This window comes from Blastomyces dermatitidis (genome assembly GCF_000003525.1).
Source record: "Blastomyces dermatitidis ER-3 genomic scaffold supercont1.1, whole genome shotgun sequence".
Taxonomy (NCBI): domain Eukaryota; kingdom Fungi; phylum Ascomycota; class Eurotiomycetes; order Onygenales; family Ajellomycetaceae; genus Blastomyces; species Blastomyces dermatitidis.
The window spans coordinates 1,078,564-1,097,038 of record NW_025544774.1 but is presented as its reverse complement, the minus strand read 5'-3'; the positions used below and the strand labels follow the sequence as shown (position 1 = coordinate 1,097,038).

Below are 18,475 nucleotides of genomic sequence, written 5' to 3'. Positions count from 1 at the left end.
TTGTTTTTAAAGGAAACAGTTTAACATTGTTGAGAATGAGAAAGAGAAAACTGCTAAGAATAAAAACAACAGAAAAGAGATGGTAACAAAGCTCTCTCTAATTCATCTAAAGATAGGCTTCTGAACAATTTCACATTGTTCTTAATATGACTAATTCATACTCTATCTATAATTTAACATCAATAAATGTTCTAATATATCTAGAGAAGCCTTATTCCATTCTTCTAAACAGTAGGTGCAGATCTTTTGACATTAGTATATTCGTATCAGGCACTCTTCAGGCTCAGGGGCAAACAAGCATGTCTAAACCTCAGAATGAGCCACTAACTAGCATAGTTAAATCACTTATTACATCTGAAACTGACATCATTGAGTCATCATTGCTGGACATAAGAAAAATAGATGGATAGATGGAGAAGTATGATTGCATGTCAGAGAGATTGTGCTCCACAAAGGAAAAATTAGAATGTTTGTTTCTCTGCCTGCTAAAGAACCATCTAGGAAAGGTTGGGCATCTATAAATGTGAATAAATATTATGTCTCTGGGATTTTATAGCAAACAGTAGAAAAGGGTTGAGATATAAAAGCGAGCCATGGGCGGTGTAAGGAAAGGGATAAAACGAAGAAGTGACTGAGGGCCCAGAAAACAGAGGTTTCTATTTCTCTATTGATTGAGTATCTTCACGAGGACGGGAGACGAAAGAAAGGAAAAGAACGAAAGGAAGGGCGGAAACTGAGCTCGATCATCTATCGTATATCAACTAGTTAATTCAAATTCCCATATCCTGCCACTACCTCACCCATATCAAGATACAAGAGCGGGAAAAGAAAAGGATCTCAACCCGTCATACCGAAACAGCCTTAACCAATATCGCCAACCAGATATCCACCTCCCTTCCCTTCCTCAACCCCCAGGCCCTCAGACAATACCGAGAAACCAAACACATCTCGATAACAAAAAAGGATACAATGAGCTACCTCCGCCTCTTATACCAGCTCGCAACCCAGCCCCGTCCCAGTGGTGATCATCGCCCACGGATTGACGGTAGCACCGCACGCAAACCCAAGACCTGGGGACAACCACAGCGAAACTTGTTGGGGATTAGCGATGGAGCGGGTGGGGTTAAACTTATTGGCTTAAACCCGGGGGAGGGAGCGGCAGCTCGCCAGACTCAGCGTAATCGTGCTATCACCGGTGGTGGTGCTGCTAATACCACCAATGCGGCTAATGTTGTTCAAGTGAATAGGAGCGGGAGTGCAAGGGAGGGGCATATTGTGATACCGGGTTGTGAGTGTGTATGGTGTAGAAGGGCGATGGAAGCTGGGGACACTGGTGGTGGGGGGAAATGGTGGTGAAGGAGCAGCAGGAGGAAGAGGAGCTACTGGTAATGGTGCCGAAAGAAGGGTGCGCTTTATTTTGTGATGATCTTGGGCTTTTAGCTTAGTAGCAAGAACAAATTGGGGGAGAGTGAACATATGAAACCTAATGTGGTAGACTGTTTAACAGACCAATTGCTAGAGCAGAAGGAAAGAAAAATATTCCGGCGAAAAATCGAAGCAAAAATTGTGCAAGTTTGGGATTCGCAATAACTATACAGATTAACAAAATAATGTAATTCCTCCACGTAGGTCATATATTACTGATGATGATATATGCAGTTGTAGCTGCAGCCATTGCCAGGAGATCACCAATAGACACAGAAAAGGGGTATCAAATTTCCAAAAGCGTAAAAAGAACTCCGTGATATCCCCCTGAACAACATCGCATTCCATCGAAATAGTGGAAGCGAAAAAAGAACGAAAAAGGAAAATGGCAATGATGAAAGATAGGGGATAAGGAATAATCGTGGAAAAGAAGCGAAAGGCGTTAATTCAGTGCAGGAAGAGATCTATCATGATAGAATCATACAGAGAAATATAATGACAAGATGCATTCGCCAAAGATTAACACTCCCAGATACTTGTTTAGAATACACGTTAGCTTCTCAGACATATCAAACCAGGGGATAAAACGACAAGAACGAGAAAGCAAAAAGAAAACTGAAAAGAAAAGAAAGCTAACCGTCACATTGTCATCCTCAACTCCCTAACCGCCCTCCTCCCCGCCCTCGTCATCCTCCTCTCATCCCCAAAGTCACTCCCACCATCCGTATCAGTCTTGACATCCGGACTCTCCGGCGTCGGGCTCCCAACAGTGCCGCCAAGTCCCCCAGCACCAAGCCCAAAACTAACGCCTCGATCCCTCCTCTGGATCCGATGCTCCTCATCCGACGTCAAAAACCGATGCACAGTCCTATGATCCATCACCCGTTCCTCCAAATCCCATCTCCCCTCCCGATCCGTCTTCGGCCACCGGTACCCATACAGTTTCGAATGGCGCTCGCAGCGCGGACACTCCTTGCGTGTGAAGTACGAGTCGCCCTGCACGAACCAGGCATTGCAGGTGGAGCAGTCGACCCAGCGGTCGTAGCGTTGGCCGAGGAGTTTGGGGGTTTTTGTGTAATCGCCGGGGATGCGGAGGAAGGGCGGGGAGGGGTCTTCGTGCTCGATTGTTTGGAGGATTTTTGTGCGGCGGGTTTTTCGTCTTTTTGAGGACGAACTAGTGGAGGAGAGTTGTTGGTCGCTTTCTAGTGTCGGTTCTGATTCTTCTCGCTCCCGCCGTTTTCGTGATTCTCGTTTATTACGTTCCTGTTTTCGGTTTTGGCCTCGTTTGACAACGAGCATGTCTGCGTCGTTTAGTTCCCATGAATTCGACAGGTCGGATAATTCGCCGTCATCGTTTGTATCTTCAAAGACAAGTTCGGGGACTCGTGCTGTCTGAGCGGCGGGGTGGTCGCATGCCGGGTGAGGATTCCGATTGTCCCTATTATCAGTGCTCTGGGCGACTAACGGTTCGTGCCCCTCTGCCGATTCTTTTTTAATTTGTACCGATGTCGTGTCTGATATTGAGGTCGCCTCGGTAGATGCAGATGCGGAGGTGGTGGTGGAACTATGCGTTTCATCTGGGCCAGGGGAGCAAGACGATTGGTCGTTCGTAGAAGAAGCAGCTTTGTATGAATTACACGTATCGGGATTATCAGCTTCGTGATGAGGATCTAGGCCATCTGCCTGATGAGTAGAACGATCAACAGCAATGGGGTCCTTGCAGCTGTTTGCATATTCGGAAAGGGATTGATCTAGAGTTGAAAGGAAAGAAGGTTCGCCAGCCTCTGGACTGCTGGGCATGGACATCTCAAGCCTCAAATTCGAAGCCTTTCGCTCCACCTTCCGTCTTCTAGACGGCGTAGAATTCTCCGTGGAGAGAAACTGGGAATCTGAACCGCGTTTCCTTTTGTTATTATTACTGGACCCCGGCGAGGGCGGCGTCGAAAAAGCAGATCGATCTAGCTCCTCACATACATCCGCGGGCGTGGAGACACCGCTATTCGTCCCGGAATCAATCACAACACCATTCGGAGACCATCCATTCCGGAGTGCCAGCTCACAGGTATGACAGAGACATTCGCAGTTATCCTCACCAAAATAATTCTCCCCATACGAGACGGTAATCTCCTCACCAACCACAATATCCCTAGTCGCGATTACCTCCATACTTTCCGGCCCCCTCATCACCAGCCTCCCATTCGCGTTACAATCATGATTCGCAAAACGCGCCGGCCCCAGAAAGATAGACGGCGTCTTCTTCCGGCTCGACATAACGATACTAAAATCCTTCCTTGTTAGATCGAGATCCATCTCCTCCTCGCGTGTCATGGGTACAAGCGTGCCGCTGAGCCCGCGTATCGTCGTTCCGGAGGCGATGAACTTTCGCGCAGAAACGGCTGCCTCGTGGGTGGTTATGGTGTAGCGATTGGTGGTCATGACCTCAAAGGGACAATCGGGAAGGTAGATGACGATGTACTTGCGCAGGTGTCGACGAAACCATTCCTTCTCTCGATCGGATTTCAAGCGGTCGACGAATTTCTTCAGCCCCGGGAGAGCTAGGAGTGCTTTCTCAGCCTTTGGCGCGTCTTTCCCGACGATGACATCGTGGAGGAGAATGGAGGTAACCTGTTCTTCAAGTATACCTCTGCAGGGGATATACTTGGTTCGGTTTTTGCGGATCTTGGTCCAGAAGTAGGCCTTTTATTCGCATTTCGAAATTTCATTCAAGCGTCCAAGTTAGTTTTGCTGAAATGCGCCAGAGCATATATGATAAAAGCATGAACTTTCTTCTTGAATTTTCTTTGAGGGATGCTAACCCGATCAACTAGCGCGTCTGTGATCACATCATCATAGCTGGCAAGTTGAGAAAGCGTCAACTTCTCTTTGCGGTCAGGAGGCGGTATGCTAGGCGCCATCGGAAGCGTGGGAATATATACTGCGCGACGCGGTCAATGGGGGTTTTCAAGGTGTATTAATGCATAAATTGGACGTATGAAGCAAGATACAAATAAAAATACACGAGATGGATATATGGGAAACGAAAGGCCGGGAAGCGATAGAAAGCGATAGAATGGGAACAAGGGGTAAGTATTGTTTAGACATGGGGCAGCCAAAAATAAAATAAAGATGTCAAGTTATAGTTCAGATGATGTCGCAAGCAACTGCAGAGCCGCGATCATTGTGGGCAACAACACGCGATGCGCTTCAAGACTCCCTGTTTTGCTTTGGCCTGGGAATATTTGAACAGAAAGCTCCCAGGCTCCAAAGGCTGAAAATGAGGCTTTTGACGTCGTATTTTTGGCTGGATTACTTAATGCGGCGATCAGCTGCCTGGAAAGGGGAACTTGGCCGCTGATTGGCTGAGCTATTTATGGGAGCAATCGGAACATTGTTCATCCGGGGTCCGGTGGATCTGATGCTTATTAAGCACCAGATCTTGGAGTGGGAAATCGCGAGGACAGGAAGAAGTAAAGAGACGAAGAGACGCCCAGAGCAACAGAGCAGAATTTGCAGACGGGACAGACCAAGTCATGCAACCAAGATGATCCAACTAAAGGTATGTCCGTTTTCCTTATAATCGGGCCGGGGTGAGAGAGTGAAGGAGGGAGGGAGAGAGATACATCCGCTGACAACTTCTTCCTTTAAACCAGACGATGCTTAATTGCATCGACAACTCCGGCGCAGCCATTGTCGAATGTGCCAGCGTCCTAAAAATGAAACGAGCAGCCTCAATCGGTGAGTTTGCGCCATATCCTCTATCGTTATCCCTATCCGATATACCTCCGCTCCTCTCCATCCAACAATGCGCATCCCAAGAAAGCTGACAAAAGGCCGGCGTCATCCCAAATAATTACAGGCGACCGCATCATCGTCGTCGTGAAGAAACAGCGGAATTTCGGCCCGGAGATGGGCGGTGTCAGCAGCGGCATTGCCAACAAGGTCAGACGAGGAGACGTCTGCCATGCCGTCGTGGTCAGGACGAGAAACGTACAGAGGCCCGATGGCAGCTTTGTCAAGTTCGATGATAACGCGTGCGTACTTATTAATAAGTCTGGGGATCCGATTGGGACGAGATTGAATGGTCAGTAGGAGGTGGTTTTTTCTTATTTTGCTTTTTTGCTCACTTGTTTATCCGAGACATATATACTGACTCACGTCAATAGGTGTTGTTGGAAAAGAATTGCAGAAGAAAGGCTGGTCGAAGATATTGTCGTTAGCACCCATGCATTTGTAAGATTATTGTATAGAATATATATTGTATTTTTGATATTTCCCCTTCCGCTTGCATCAGAATCTCAGTAGGATGTATAACCTAGCTAAAGTGTGTCGCAACGCCAGAAAATGAATGACGAATGAAAATAAAAATACAAAACTATAGAAATAGGAACACTCTCTAACGCCTCAATATATCCAGCTCGTCCAAACTCATAAACTCCGCCCAATGGGTATAAATTCAGAGAAAGAAAGGAAATGACAGATAAAAAAAGAATCGAAAATTCCCTCCCAAATCAAGTAAACACATTTCCACAAGTGCAGCACACGTAGTAGAGTTTCTATCCCGAAGAACCAAGGTTAGCAACTTGTGAAAGGGAAAAGGGGAAAGGAGTATAAAATAGGCATATATCCATACCATTCCCGTCTCTGCTGACCGTTGCTGAGATTGAAAGAACACCGCTTCGTTTTCGCCGCAGCTAGGGCAAAGTTTGTTTGACCGGGGTAGCTGTGGTTTGTGCCAAACCGCAAAACAAAAGGTTTTTCTCATTAGCCAAAGTCTGGATGGAGAAAAAGAGCTTTTGCAGCTCGGAAAGCGGGAAAGTGCTAGAAAACAGAAAAGAAATGGAAAAGAAAAGTGATAAGAAAAGTCCTCGGCGGGGAATGGAGAAAGGTATGGCGCTATTATAACGTTCCTCGGTCGAAAAGATGCAAAGACAGGCAGAAGAAAGACACTATTGATATTGGATGTCTTCTCCACAGAGGGTGCACAGGGGAAGACCAACCGTAGGATCAGATCCCACATCTTGAGTCACACCGGCCGTGTCACCAACTTGGTTATTGAGTTTGTTCTGGTAGACGCATGGGGAGGAGGCGGGCTCGCCAACATGGCAGGTTCGGCAGGTGAACATGAGCGTATGGGTATTGCGGTCTTCCTTTGGGTAGAGCAAGTTGGAACTATCGAAGGGGGCTCAAGGAGTTAGTCTTGCAGTTTTTTTAGATTGTGATTTTCTGTTTTTATTCTGCTGAAGGAAGGGAAAAGGAAACTCACCATTCACGGCAGAAACGGAAATGGATCTGGCTGGAGCTTTGTGACTGGTCGCCACTGGAGGACATGGGAGAGGCAGACATGTTCGAAGCGGGGAGGGCGAATATTTTTCTCAAAACGAACGACGCGGGGGGAGCACGACGGTGAGATTAAATTAATGTGCCGGATAGAGCGATAGAAGGAGGAGAACGAGGAGGAGGAGGAGGAGAGTACGAGGGTGGTTGTATTCTTTCCTAGGCGACGGGCGTCGGAGGGAATGGCAGATAGATGGATGATGGATGGTGAGTAGTATGTAGATGGAATGAGATGAGGCGAAGTGAAGAAGTTGAAGTTCGAGGCAGAAGACGGGGGCAAACTGGGCTAACCGGTTCGGGACAAGAGCCAAGCTCGGACTTCCCTTCCATGTAGTTGATCCCCGCAGTTTGTCCAGCTCGCCTCTTCTACCCCTGGTGATATCAATATCACTTCACTGCTCTACAATTCCAGTATCTATAGCTCTTCTCTTATCTATAATATCCGGAGATATCCTCCCATCACTTTCGCGGAATATAATACATCATCATGGTAAGTTGCGTCTCCCAAAGGGGCCATCACACGAACTACCCCCTCATTCCCACCACCAACCACCCACAGCAGACCATCCAGCAAGACTCCCTACTATTTCCCAATTGAGCTATCATTTCTGACAAAAGCAATGAACAATGCTTGCCTCACCTCCAGGATGAATCAGGTCTCCCGCCCGGCTGGGAAGTCCGCCACTCAAACTCCAAAAACCTCCCTTACTACTTCAACCCCACAACCAAAGAATCCAGATGGGAACCCCCCGCCGATACCGACACCGACAAGCTCAAAGTATACATGGCACAGCATCACAGCGGACCTGCTGACCGTTACACATTAGGCGGCGCCGGCGGCGGCCCTGTTGAGGGCAAGATCCGCGCCAGCCATCTTCTTATCAAGCACCGTGGCAGTCGACGGCCCAGCAGCTGGCGGGAGTCGGAGATCACGCGCTCCAAGGAGGAGGCGTTGGAGATCTTGCGCGGGCATGAGGAGCGTATCAGAGCTGGGGAGACGACGTTGGGGGATATTGCCATGTCGGAGTCGGATTGTAGTAGTGCGAGGAAGAAGGGGGATTTGTGAGTCTTGTTGATCCTCTTGATTCTCTTGGCTTTTTTGTACCTTTTATTTTGGGTTTTCTTTTATGGATTTTTGTTTTTAGATATCTTGATAACTGATAGATTGTCATTTCCTAGGGGTTTCTTCGGCCGAGGTGAAATGCAAGCTGAATTCGAAGAAGCGGCTTTTGCTCTTAAGCCGGGACAGGTCAGCGGGATTGTCGAGACAGCTTCTGGGGTTCATCTCATTGAACGGTATGTCATTTATGTCATGTCTCCGCGTTCTTTCTTTCCTTGTACATCCCAGCTCCATATATAAGAGCCAAACAAGGGGCAGTATATACGCTAACCTAGCAATCTAGTGTTCAATGAATCAATATCGATGAAAGGAATGAAAGGAAAATAAATCACTATATACCAGACCATGATATTCTTTCATTTTGTGTAACTAGTATACCAGGTCAATTGTAAAAGGATGAAATTGGATCCTGCTATACACATCTATGTGAACTGCTATGATACCCATCAGCTTTATCAGGTTGAGCATGCATCGGCACCTTGACTGCACACGCACACATTGCCCTGCTCTTCATTAGGAAATAAACAAAAGAAATGCCTTTTGAGAAAGCAAATCTGATTCTTTCATTTTCTTCTTTTCTCTTTCATCACAAACCTCTTTTTCATCATACCTCATCAGCAGATTTCTCTGCGTCTTTCTTTGAAACCACGATCTCCACGTCGTATCCCACCCCTGTGTCTAGGGACCTGTCACGACGATTATCTCTTTGTTTTTGATTTAAAGGGAAAAAAGAAACCTCGAGAAGAGATATACGCTTCCTCCACACGATGAAGTGTGAATACTCTCCTCAGCAAGTACGCGGGAGCTCGCAGCTTTCCTCGTCTGAGTGGGATGAGTTGCCAGATCGGCTGGGCATCGAGCATCTACTAGAAGTAAGGCTTGAAATATCTATCTATCCTTTATCCTGGTAATATTATCGTATACAAAAGGGAGAGTTAGATCTAACATTTTACTCTTTGTGGCTCATTCAAGAAGTTCACTTTACCGCGTGATGAATCCCCACGCTCTCCTCGTCACGATGAAGACCATCTCGGGGCTGCTGGGCATCGCAATGGGCCAACTGAAGGAGCTCAATTTGGTGCGCACAGTGTTATGAATCACCATGCCAACGGATCTGGCTCTTTCGCTTCTGCGCCCATTGCCTCCACTGAAGTCAAGCAAGAGGAAGCTGAGCCCCTTTTGTTCGACGGAAACCCCTTTGGCTATACCTTTGCCCTCCACTCCGGATTTAACAACAACACCAGCAGCAGCACTCAAAACTTCCCGACTGAACAGCGTGTTGATGCCAGTCTGATCGACCCCCAGATCATTGGAACCAGCTCTGTAGGGGGCTCACCCAAACCCCGCCCTGCAAGAGTTCTTCAATCAAGTGCGCAGCATATCATGCCTTCAACCACAGCAACAATGCGAGACGAAATCCCCGGAACAGGTAGCTTCCAGTGCACCTCAAGCTACGAAAATACTCGTAGTTCAAGCGTCTTCTCCGTCTTCTCCGCCGACACGACGAGTGCCTATCCTACTCCGTCTTCAGACTCTCCCAGCCGCTCCTCCTCTTCTTTCCCCCAGCACCCCGCTGGCCATACCACCATGGAGGCTGGTAACCCCCTTCTCACGGCCGCAGACCTACTCCTGCAGCAGCCCTTCCACCACTTTTCCGATATAATGAAATTCCACGTCCCCGCGCAGACAGAGCGCTTCCTCACTTCCATCGAGATGCTCACCACCCAAGCCCGCGAGTCCATGTTCCTCCTGCACCGCCAGCACGAGCTTGCGTTCACCTTCTACATCCACATCCAGAGTCTAGAGCACAATTTTCGCCTGCACCAGTGGGGAGAGTATCTCGACAACATGCGCTTCCAGTGCGTCAACATCCGTGACGGCCTGATCGGGGCGCTCAAGAACATCTGCTGGGGCTTCGCAGAGTGGATGGGTGTCTACAAGGATGAGTTGCCATGTGGGATCGTGTTGCGCGCTCGGGATGCACTGAGACAGGCGAGCGAGTTGAAGGCGATGATTGATCGGTTTGCTTATCCGACCTGGCAGGAGATGGTGGCTAAAGAGGCGGTGATAGAGCAGCCGGCTAACATCTCTGGCCTTGAGGCTGATCAGCTTTTTGGGGATTTCGTGAACGGCGATGGGGTAATGCCAAATCATTGAAAATAGTGGTATATATTTCCTGTTTCCCCTATTTCTCTGGTTTTGTCGCTTTGTTTCTAAACGCACTTTCCACGCAGACGCTGATAGCTCTCTTGTGGATTATGATAGTTTTCCAGGGGCAGTCGCAGAACAGTGCGGTTTTCCTGTTTTCTTTTTCTTTCTTTCTTTTTCTGTCTTTCTTTCCTTGGGGAAAAAAAAAAAAAACTTAATCAATTGTTATTCTGAACATTACAGGAAGAATCCGAGACTTCTTTTGAAGCGGAAGGAGAGAAAAATTGCTGTTTTTGATTGATATCGTCCGTACTGCGTGTTCACATCTACATTCCTCGAGATACCGTTGGGTAAATAATGTGTATTGTGGGATATGGAATGCTTATTCAAGGGGCGGAACCGAATAATGACTGTTATTTTTTTTTTTTTTTTTTTTTTTTTTTTTTAAATTCTGAGTTCGGTGTTGGCTCTTTCCAGGAGAAGTTCTACAACTCCTAATCTACTCTTCCGTCGGGGTCTCATGTCCTCCTGTCTACGCATCAGCGTGTTTCTTTTTGGCTTACCACTCACTCATAGCGCTGCGATGTTGCTTGCGATCAAGCTTGGAAAGTGAAAGAAGCTGCATTTGGATGGAATAACTGTGTCTCTAATATTCTCTTTCAATAGAATGATATCACTGCCGTCTACTAGCCTACTCTCGTACCATATGATATCCCTATGAAATCCCCTTCTTTTCCCAAGTTTCACTGTCCAAAATATTTCATACTTGGATCCCGCACCCTCCTTTTTTTTGCTGGCTGTTTGTCAACAATAACATTCCTTGTGTTGTTGCATTTCATGTGTTGTGAAGGGCTGCTGCCACTCATTCACCAGCAATTGAGCTCGGAAACATCTCCAAGTTCCCACCGTGAATGAATGCCTCTCTGATCGAGAATCGGTATAACACAGCACACGTTTATTTTACCTCCCACTTTTCTATACACGAAATGTATAGAGATATCTCTATTTTTACATCTTGAAGGTACTTATACCTCTCTTTCAGATGCCTCCAACGCAGCTAACCCTTTCTCACTTGCCCCTGACATCTCTTGAAAAGCCCCAGAAAGCCCTTAATCCAACCCCTCTCACATACAGACATGCAAAGTCCAGCCGCTGTATACCTTCAAGAACTGCGTATCGCCATCAGAGAACAGCTCAAGTCCCCAACACATCTCTTCCCCATTGTCCCGCCTCGATTTGCCAGCGCCATCGAATTAGTCCTTGAGGCAGCGGGCAAATGCTTCCTTGATTTCCGGGTTATACAAGCCGTGTATCACAAGCGCCACTACTACACCTGCTCCAGAAGAGACCCCATACACTATAACGAACACATAAGCACCATCAGCCGCCTCTTCCAATGGAAAGCCCAGTATCCCGGGCCCAACAACCCAAACTTACTCCCCACAGCAAAGCTGCCCTGCCACGCGGTCCAGCTACACCCGGATAAGCGCGAGTATGAGGTATTAATCACGCGTGTTGGAGAAATGAAGCATCTCTTTGTGACCGTGACGTATCTGGCTTGGTGTAATGCGAAGAGGAATCTGGATCATTTGATTGCCAGTGCGTTTGTCTGGCTGCCGCAGTCGGAGGAGCTGATGATTCGGAGTTGGTGGGAGGGGTTTCTCCGGCAGATACCGCCGTGGGAGGACATGTTGGAGAGCATTCAGTTGCCGGAGTGGGAGGTTGTTATTGGGGATTTGGAGAGCAAGATTACGGAGGTTGTGGATTTGGAGGGGGAGTGGGAGCGGTTATGTTGAAGATTTTCTTTTGGTTCTCTCGTAAGGCTTTGTTTTTTTGGGTTGGAGAAATGAGTTTACTTTTTTTTCCTTTGTTCGTTCTGCTTTTCATCTTTGTTTTGAAGCTCTTGTTCATGGGCTTTAACTTCAGATAAACCGTGCGTCATAGCTAACGTCTGGCATTTGGTCATGATTCGGGGGTTGGTTTTGAAAGGCGCATTTCGAGTAGGATATTCGTCGGGCAATGGCAGGGAACTAGATATCATATGAGGTGTTCTAAGGGAGGGGGTTTTAGCGGAATGGCATTGAATCTCCTTTTTCCTTTCTCTTTTAACGCGACAGAGAACAACAATACATCGATCGCGGGAAAGGGGGTTGGTAGACGCTTGCGTGTTTGCATATTTCAACTGCTTGACACCATAGATGTGCTTGCCAATCACAACGCGGTGACCATTTCTCCTTTCTTTGTCCATGTTTTCTTCCCATCGGATTTCTGTTCCCTATCTATTTGTAGCACGTTAGGCTCAGGCGACTCATACGATTGCGGGGAGTGGTGATGGGGAGAGAAGTGCGTTGGAGCTTTGCTTTAAGGGAGTTTTTGGTCGCAGAATCGATCCGATTGAGCAAAGTTGATTTGTGTCTGCGGGAAGAAACTGTTAAGGAGAGAGCTCACAGCAGACCTCTCACGTATCGTCTAACCTTTGATAGTCGCTACCTTTGTCCTCATTGCTTTGATAATTTGAATACCTTACTGCCAAGGGGAATATGTTTTGTATTTTTCCGATATCTTCTTGAGGGGAGCTGCTGCTGTTCTGCAGAGTACACCTGCATAGATATTCAGCGCATGTTTCAATATCATTTCACAAGCGCAGGTACACGCACATACACTCGCTCTCTCTCCCACTCAAAACATTCCATAAAGATAACTGCCATCCCTAATTACTGTGTCAAAACGGCCATTATATTTTCCTGTCTTGGCACAAGATGGAGGATGTAGATGAAAAGGATGAAGACGATGTGGTTACATATACCTGGTAGAACTCCATGTGCAGGAGGGAAAAAGGCAGGAAGAAAGAGAAGAAAAGAAAAGAAAAGAAAAGAAAAGAAAAGAAAACGAGGCGGATGTGAATTTCTCTCAAGCTTTGACAGATGATATACTGATTCCAATAGTACGCGGCAGAGATTCCTAAGGAACAAGTGATGTAAACAAACAACAAAAAGCTCCCCAAACCTTGATAGAATGAGATACAAAGGATGGTCCTAGTCCACGCCGCTGATGCTCGTAGTAAGTCGCTCCAGCCTCGACGTGATTGCATCGATGACGGCAGATCTAATATAAGTTGGGTGGGTTAGTCGATTGGCGCGAGAAAAAAAAAGAAAAAAAAGCAAAAAGGTGTGGACACGCCGGGGTAAAGGGTAGTGATTTTAACGTACTCTCGCTCCACCATGCTCATGGCGTCTGCGATTTTGGCCCGTTGTAACCGTTGTGGGATCTTGGGTTGATGGCTGCTAGGGGTACCTGGCGTTGAAGGTACATTAGATGTAGTCGTCTCTCCAGAAATCTGAGATACCTCTGCGAGGAGGCTCTTCGCGAGAGATTGGGCCTTTGTATTGTCCGATCAGTTTAACGTGCCCGTTCAATGAATCAAAAGAGCAGAGAAAAGGAATAAATTAGATAAACAATAAGATCTTACAGTTTCCATGCGACGAGCCAATTCGCTGGACTTTTCCCCCTCCTTTCCCTCCTCCGTCTCGCCAAGGAAAACAGAGAGCCTGTCGACCTCACTAACCCAGCTCTTTTCCTTCTCACTCATCGGCCGACCACCGGCCTTGGCCATCTTATTTCGGATATTATTGTACCGTTCCACTAGCAGCTTCTGTCGAGATTCTGCCGCTGTCATCCTTGAATTTAGGGGCCGCTTCTCGTCTCCATTACGTGTTCCTTCGGAGTCTTGCCCAATGCCATCGGATATGTTGTTGATCCGCTCCGCTATCTCTGCGAGTTGGCTTAACTGGTCCTGCATTTCGCCTTGTAACCGTTCGCAGCGGCGGAAAAGATCCGAGGCGGCTCGCTCGAGGGAACTGGTGTGGGCGCTTAGGATTCTGTGGGCCGCGGTAATGAGATCTAATGTTGATGGCGAGAGCCGGACGGGTTCCTTGAGAGTGTGCCTGTGGCCGTGTGGAACTACATCTTCGATAAAGGAGGCTAGCGGGGGCAGGGAATAGAATGCTGATGGGGGTTGGTACACTGAACGACGGGGAGCAACAAGTGATGGCTGGTGGGTGACGTCGGCTTCGAAGGAAGCAAGTTCGCTTGTTAATGATAATGGGTCATAGGATGGTGAATCGAGAATGACGGCATAGATACGGGACGCGGAGTTTGTCAACAATAGATAACCTATATCGTAGTCGTGAAGAACTAGGGAGCTTGGGAGATGCTCCGGTTGCGACTGATTTGTGGTAGTAGTCACCGATTCGTGATCAGTTACTTGAACGATTTGTTCCCGTAGTGCCATCGATCCATCGCATAGAACCTTAACGCGGAATCCTGAACCGGCGGGGTCGGGTGACTGAAGTTCTGCTTCGAGTCTTTCGGCCCAAGACAACAGTGAGAAGAAAGTAACATTGTTCGCTGAGGTGAGGAAGAAGTTGTATCGAGAGTGGACATCCTCGGTGAATAGTGGCCAGGAGTTTGGAGTTTGGTGTTTCTCCCTAACCGTCTCTAAAGATTCTAGCAATAGCAGATCAGATGGATAAGACACCGGAGTTGTAAAGCCCCCCTTATTTGTCTTGGGAAGCCATTGACCCTCAACGCCATCTAGCTCAAGACAAACATGAACTCTGCCAGTTGTCGTAGCAACGCATATTATAGTTGCTGATACACCCTCCCGAGGGCTCTCTTCAAGTGGATAGCCGTCTTCTCCTAACATCAAATCTTCGACATCGGCCTTGGCGGCGATAACCAAAATATCAGTGAGATCCAATTCATCCACTTCCTCTCCAAGGTCAAACTGAAATGGGCCCTGTAGTCTTGGTATTGCACTGGGATTCGCTGGGCGAGCACGAACTTCAGCCATTGAAGAAAGCCCAGTGTCTTCAGGAAGGGGTAGAGGCTCTTGATTATCAATTTCTGCAAGCCATTCATACTGTTGCTGGATAGCCATCTGGTCGTCGTCAAATTCAGAAGGATGATCACCCTGTACACTGGCCAATTTATGGATAATGGACGCCGTCAAAGACGGTATCGTAATTGAGGGGACCTGCCACTTTGACGGTAGCAGTGGACACAATGCATAGATATATCCCGGTCGCATTGCAACCCAGAGAGTCATTGGTGCCCATGCATCTTCATCCTCGTAGCCATGACCTCCAAAGCAAGCTGAAGCAACTTCCATATCGAAGAAATCGGCTGAAAATCCCTTGTTTTGCCCAAATCCAGATGGCGCAAAGTCCTCGTCCATTGATGTTCCATCTGCCAATTTTTTCAAATCAACGGCTACCGTTGGCCTATCAAATGACCAATGGTTATTCCTGTCAATCTCCCATACTCGCACTGCGGCATCTTGGGTGACCGTAATGAGACAGCCGCCTTGGTTATCGCATATCCCCAACGGATGCCACAGGGCAGTTATTACAGGGGCCTCGGGAATAACATGGGTCGTAGGGCCTAGTTGAAACGTCTTAAGCCGGAGCGGCGAGTGATCGGGGCCCGAGAGGTGGGAAGAATCTGGTAATATTGCGATGTGGACGGTATGCGGCGTGATAATGGCCAGGAAATTACCATTTGGAGAAGGGACAAGTTGTGTTATCTGACCGTATACTGGCACCGTGAGAACCTGAAGGAAATATTAGCTAGCGTCCTTTTCAATAATTCTCTTATCCATTGATTGGTTTTGTATTACTCTGTAGAAAGGCGCCTCCTCATCCGCAGCATGTCCCAGGCAGCTTTCTTCTTCCTGCGACGGGCTCCTCTCCGTTTCCCGTCCCCGCTCTGTCCCCTTTCTCTTTTGCCGCACTTCAGCTTGCCATTCATTCTCCAAAGTAGAAAGGTTAGACCACCGAATCTGGTTATCCACGACCGCGAAGACTTCCGTCCCCCTTCTCGCCAAAGTCCGCTTGGGTCCAAGATAACGCTGCTCGCGCGTGTCACTAGCATCTTTGCTTTTCGAAATGCGATTTGCTTGTGATGGGCGCTCTGACCTAGAACTTAAAAAGAACGTAGCTCCTGGTGATGGCCTAGACAGCCAGGGAGGAGAGTAGTCGATGACCTTCGGCATGGCTGGGGCAGACGAGGTAGGTTTCGGGGCGTGTTTTGACGGATCAACTGGTGCAGTTTGAAAGCGCCTCCACGAAGGTATATTTGTTTAGACAGTATGGAAGTTAGAGGGTTACTATAGGGCCCAGTAAACAGCCATTAGCATGAGGGACAAGGAGAAAATAGCGTCCCCCGGGTTCGTTTGTTGATATTAATATGTAGTTAAATATTTAAATACTTGATAAATTTTTGGCGTGGAGATTTTGGAAGCGCCAAGCCATGAGCTCCTCGCAGTCAAATCAGCTTGAACAACAACAAGATTCCGGCAAATCACTTCGATTCCTACAGCAACTACATAAATACAGCTCCTCTGACACGATGCGACCTACAATTGAAAGGTTGGATAAGCCAAGCGCATATTATCTGTCGAAGGTATGTCATATCCTCTTTCATCTCTGTGTATTATTTGCCCTAGGTTGGATTGGATTTGCTGAAAACAAAATCTCCTCGCTCATAACAGAATAAGCGGAGGAAGTTCGGTGACAGAGATGGCCCTCAAGAAGACCCCGTTGACCCTTTGAAGGATGCCACTACACTCTATGTCGGGAATCTGTACGTCTACACATCAACTCGTTGATCGCGTTTTGGTTTGACAGTCAGTCGATTGACATAAATGGCCCTGATGCAGTTCATTCTATACGACGGAGGAGCAGATACACGAACTCTTCGCCAAGTATGTAAAGAATACAGTTTTCGGGGTCGATGAGATCGTTCGCATTGCATTGGAAGAGTGTCATTAACAATCCTCAGATGCGGAGAGATCAAACGACTAGTCATGGGCCTCGATCGGTTTGCGAAAACACCTTGCGGCTTCTGCTTTGTTGAATACTATACCCATCAAGACGCGCTCGACTGTATGAAATATATTGGAGGAACAAAGCTGGATGAGCGCATCATTCGGACGGATCTAGACCCGGGATTCCAGGAGGGTCGGCAATACGGGTACGTCGGGTACAAAAGAAGCCTTTGGAATTGCTATTCGGCTAACTAGATTTTTACAGACGGGGTAAATCTGGTGGCCAGGTTCGGGATGAATACAGAGATGAATATGATCCAGGCCGCGGTGGTTACGGCCGGGCGATCGCTGATGAGCGAAGGAAGGAGGAGGAAGAGTATGGGAAAGGCAGGTAAGATAATTTTTGAGCTGGGCAGGATCGGGGCGCAAGGGAGGCGTTATTGTTTCAAGTTAATGAAGTTATAATTCTACATACACAATGGGAAAAGAGATCTATCTATCAAATATTCAAGCTGGCCCATGGAAGGGTAAAGAACCTTAACACAGGGGATACCTTGTTCGATGTTGGATTCGCCATTGCCGCAGTGCAAATGTTGTCATTGCTAGGAGGCCCGCGATTTCGACACCGCTTGCTCGACCTGCTGCAACCACCAGGCATGAATCCTGGGGTCATCCGTCAACTCGGGATGGAAGCTCGTGCCAAAAACATTGCCCTGTTTCACGGCCACAATATCTCCTGAATCCGTATCCGCATGGATATCTGCGCCCGTTTGAGCAAGCCTGGCTGCCCTGCCCGGTAGTTTTGCGAGCACATCGACATGATCACTCATTGCCTTCCGCGCCGCAGGATCCTTTGGATGCCGTGATGGTGCCACTACTGTTCCTTCTCTCTTTTGTTCTTCAACCTGTATATCATCTACAAAAGGGAGTAGCTTCTCGACCACAGGAGCTCGGATAAATACACCCATGAAGGTTGCCGATTGATCGGAGCTCTCGCCGCCCTGGCGCACTTCGGACAAGAAGGGCAACTTCAATGGCGCCTGGAAGCTCTCAGTCTGCCTGCCGAAATGGTTCCTATTTACGCGCACATCAAGGCCACCAATGAGCTCCTGGCCTCCCTCCTTTGTCCGATTTGCCGACTCGGCGAGTAAGATTAGACCGGCGCATGTTCCCCAGGTTGGTCGACGGCGAAGTCTGGTTGAAAACGGAATCCAATTGTCAGTCGCGGTGACATTGAAGAACGGGCCGCTTCGTGCAGCAGATGGACTAAGCTCACTTAACAAAATCTCTTAGTGGCTCGAGTAATTGCGACCTAGCGGCAACCAGGGAGATAGCTGTGCTTTCTCCGCCGGGAATAATCAAGGCGTCGCATATTTCGAGTTCCGCCGGCGTGCGAACTTCAATGAAATTCCATTTTTGGGTTTCGTTGGGCGACAGGCTTGCTGCAGCTTTACGTAGAAGCTTTAAATGTTCGTAGAAAGCGCCTTGGAGGGCCAGAACTCCCACAGTAATCGCCATCGCATGAGTGAGTGAGGTTGAGTCAACATTCTCGAATTCTAACTCTCACCTCTCGCGCAATATGAACATATGACTACGGGTATGGTATTGTATTTTTGTAATGT

The 18,475-nt window shown here is 47.8% G+C and overlaps 10 protein-coding genes across 13 annotated transcripts; 6 read left to right on the top strand and 4 right to left on the bottom strand.

Moving 5' to 3' along the window:
• Positions 1–209: 209 nt before the first annotated feature.
• BDCG_00155 lies at positions 210–5,290 on the bottom strand. 2 transcript variants are annotated; one of them, XM_045415676.1, is made up of 3 exons: positions 4,242–5,290; positions 2,063–4,122; positions 210–1,960 (listed from the first exon to the last, which is right to left on the bottom strand). In XM_045415676.1, the coding sequence occupies exons 1-2, from the start codon at positions 4,338–4,340 to the stop codon at positions 2,065–2,067; spliced, it is 2,157 nt and encodes a 718-aa protein (XP_045279044.1). In that variant the 5' UTR covers positions 4,341–5,290; the 3' UTR covers positions 210–1,960; positions 2,063–2,064. The 2 variants fall into 2 exon arrangements, with proteins under 2 accessions (XP_045279044.1, XP_045271569.1); XM_045415675.1 differs by having other exon boundaries at positions 237–4,122.
• Positions 707–1,356, top strand: BDCG_00156 (uncharacterized protein; the record flags this gene model as incomplete). Its single annotated transcript, XM_045415677.1, has 1 exon — positions 707–1,356. Exon 1 carries the CDS (start codon positions 970–972, stop codon positions 1,354–1,356), a length of 387 nt encoding a protein of 128 aa, XP_045271570.1. The 5' UTR covers positions 707–969.
• Positions 4,664–5,989, top strand: BDCG_00154 (50S ribosomal protein L14). The gene is made up of 4 exons (XM_045415674.1): positions 4,664–4,981; positions 5,076–5,160; positions 5,282–5,506; positions 5,589–5,989. Exons 1-4 carry the CDS (start codon positions 4,796–4,798, stop codon positions 5,657–5,659), a joined length of 567 nt encoding a protein of 188 aa, XP_045271568.1. The 5' UTR covers positions 4,664–4,795; the 3' UTR covers positions 5,660–5,989.
• Positions 5,308–7,109, bottom strand: BDCG_00153 (DNA-directed RNA polymerase II subunit RPB9). The gene is made up of 4 exons (XM_045415673.1): positions 6,689–7,109; positions 6,423–6,594; positions 6,056–6,145; positions 5,308–5,978 (listed from the first exon to the last, which is right to left on the bottom strand). Exons 1-4 carry the CDS (start codon positions 6,766–6,768, stop codon positions 5,934–5,936), a joined length of 387 nt encoding a protein of 128 aa, XP_045271567.1. The 5' UTR covers positions 6,769–7,109; the 3' UTR covers positions 5,308–5,933.
• Position 7,110: 1 nt separating this feature from the next.
• Positions 7,111–8,172, top strand: BDCG_00152 (peptidyl-prolyl cis-trans isomerase ssp-1; the record flags this gene model as incomplete). The annotated part of the gene is made up of 4 exons (XM_045415672.1): positions 7,111–7,249; positions 7,406–7,821; positions 7,939–8,055; positions 8,163–8,172. Exons 1-4 carry the CDS (start codon positions 7,247–7,249, stop codon positions 8,170–8,172), a joined length of 546 nt encoding a protein of 181 aa, XP_045271566.1. The 5' UTR covers positions 7,111–7,246.
• Positions 8,173–8,646: 474 nt separating this feature from the next.
• BDCG_00151 (uncharacterized protein) lies at positions 8,647–10,036 on the top strand (the record flags this gene model as incomplete). Its single annotated transcript, XM_045415671.1, has 2 exons — positions 8,647–8,751; positions 8,852–10,036. The coding sequence occupies 2 exons, from the start codon at positions 8,647–8,649 to the stop codon at positions 10,034–10,036; spliced, it is 1,290 nt and encodes a 429-aa protein (XP_045271565.1).
• Positions 10,037–10,616: 580 nt separating this feature from the next.
• BDCG_00149 lies at positions 10,617–16,317 on the bottom strand. 3 transcript variants are annotated; one of them, XM_045415668.1, is made up of 5 exons: positions 15,705–16,292; positions 13,497–15,638; positions 13,237–13,406; positions 12,685–13,132; positions 10,617–12,627 (listed from the first exon to the last, which is right to left on the bottom strand). In XM_045415668.1, exons 1-4 carry the CDS (start codon positions 16,077–16,079, stop codon positions 13,063–13,065), a joined length of 2,757 nt encoding a protein of 918 aa, XP_045279042.1. In that variant the 5' UTR covers positions 16,080–16,292; the 3' UTR covers positions 10,617–12,627; positions 12,685–13,062. The 3 variants fall into 3 exon arrangements, with proteins under 3 accessions (XP_045279042.1, XP_045279043.1, XP_045271563.1); XM_045415669.1 differs by having other exon boundaries at positions 10,630–11,830; positions 11,884–13,132; XM_045415667.1 differs by having other exon boundaries at positions 10,630–13,132; positions 15,705–16,317.
• BDCG_00150 (uncharacterized protein) lies at positions 11,151–12,679 on the top strand. Its single transcript, XM_045415670.1, has one exon. The coding sequence runs from the start codon at positions 11,164–11,166 to the stop codon at positions 11,821–11,823; it is 660 nt and encodes a 219-aa protein (XP_045271564.1). The 5' UTR covers positions 11,151–11,163; the 3' UTR covers positions 11,824–12,679.
• On the top strand, positions 16,306–17,609 carry BDCG_00148 (nuclear cap binding protein subunit 2). The gene is made up of 5 exons (XM_045415666.1): positions 16,306–16,489; positions 16,578–16,669; positions 16,746–16,790; positions 16,868–17,059; positions 17,119–17,609. Exons 1-5 carry the CDS (start codon positions 16,337–16,339, stop codon positions 17,246–17,248), a joined length of 612 nt encoding a protein of 203 aa, XP_045271562.1. The 5' UTR covers positions 16,306–16,336; the 3' UTR covers positions 17,249–17,609.
• BDCG_00147 (glutamine amidotransferase) lies at positions 17,033–18,437 on the bottom strand. The gene is made up of 2 exons (XM_045415665.1): positions 18,130–18,437; positions 17,033–18,047 (listed from the first exon to the last, which is right to left on the bottom strand). The coding sequence occupies exons 1-2, from the start codon at positions 18,369–18,371 to the stop codon at positions 17,456–17,458; spliced, it is 834 nt and encodes a 277-aa protein (XP_045271561.1). The 5' UTR covers positions 18,372–18,437; the 3' UTR covers positions 17,033–17,455.
• Between the last annotated feature and the right edge of the window lie 38 nt (positions 18,438–18,475).

What these genes read in the sequence shown, in the direction of transcription:
- BDCG_00153 (XM_045415673.1), bottom strand. Translation starts at nt 6,768, where the DNA reads ATGTCTGCCTCTCCCATGTCCTCCAGTGGCGACCAGTCACAAAGCTCC. An exon ending in TTCCGTTTCTGCCGTGAATG is followed by an intron (nt 6,595 to 6,688) that starts GTGAGTTTCCTT and finishes CCCCTTCGATAG; the next exon opens with TTCCAACTTGCTCTACCCAA. An exon ending in ATGTGGGATCTGATCCTACG is followed by an intron (nt 6,146 to 6,422) that starts GTTGGTCTTCCC and finishes CACAAACCACAG; the next exon opens with CTACCCCGGTCAAACAAACT.
- BDCG_00155 (XM_045415676.1), bottom strand. Translation starts at nt 4,340, where the DNA reads ATGGCGCCTAGCATACCGCCTCCTGACCGCAAAGAGAAGTTGACGCTT. An exon ending in CAGACGCGCTAGTTGATCGG is followed by an intron (nt 4,123 to 4,241) that starts GTTAGCATCCCT and finishes TGCGAATAAAAG; the next exon opens with GCCTACTTCTGGACCAAGAT.
- BDCG_00148 (XM_045415666.1), top strand. Translation starts at nt 16,337, where the DNA reads ATGAGCTCCTCGCAGTCAAATCAGCTTGAACAACAACAAGATTCCGGC. An exon ending in ATACACGAACTCTTCGCCAA is followed by an intron (nt 16,791 to 16,867) that starts GTATGTAAAGAA and finishes AACAATCCTCAG; the next exon opens with ATGCGGAGAGATCAAACGAC. An exon ending in CAGGAGGGTCGGCAATACGG is followed by an intron (nt 17,060 to 17,118) that starts GTACGTCGGGTA and finishes AGATTTTTACAG; the next exon opens with ACGGGGTAAATCTGGTGGCC.
- BDCG_00147 (XM_045415665.1), bottom strand. Translation starts at nt 18,371, where the DNA reads ATGGCGATTACTGTGGGAGTTCTGGCCCTCCAAGGCGCTTTCTACGAA. An exon ending in CCACTAAGAGATTTTGTTAA is followed by an intron (nt 18,048 to 18,129) that starts GTGAGCTTAGTC and finishes GTTTTCAACCAG; the next exon opens with ACTTCGCCGTCGACCAACCT.
- BDCG_00154 (XM_045415674.1), top strand. Translation starts at nt 4,796, where the DNA reads ATGGGAGCAATCGGAACATTGTTCATCCGGGGTCCGGTGGATCTGATG. An exon ending in GAAACGAGCAGCCTCAATCG is followed by an intron (nt 5,161 to 5,281) that starts GTGAGTTTGCGC and finishes AAATAATTACAG; the next exon opens with GCGACCGCATCATCGTCGTC. An exon ending in GATTGGGACGAGATTGAATG is followed by an intron (nt 5,507 to 5,588) that starts GTCAGTAGGAGG and finishes TCACGTCAATAG; the next exon opens with GTGTTGTTGGAAAAGAATTG.
- BDCG_00150 (XM_045415670.1), top strand. Translation starts at nt 11,164, where the DNA reads ATGCAAAGTCCAGCCGCTGTATACCTTCAAGAACTGCGTATCGCCATC.
- BDCG_00149 (XM_045415667.1), bottom strand. Translation starts at nt 16,079, where the DNA reads ATGCCGAAGGTCATCGACTACTCTCCTCCCTGGCTGTCTAGGCCATCA. An exon ending in AGGAGGCGCCTTTCTACAGA is followed by an intron (nt 15,639 to 15,704) that starts GTAATACAAAAC and finishes TATTTCCTTCAG; the next exon opens with GTTCTCACGGTGCCAGTATA. An exon ending in ATGAGCATGGTGGAGCGAGA is followed by an intron (nt 13,133 to 13,236) that starts GTACGTTAAAAT and finishes AACTTATATTAG; the next exon opens with ATCTGCCGTCATCGATGCAA.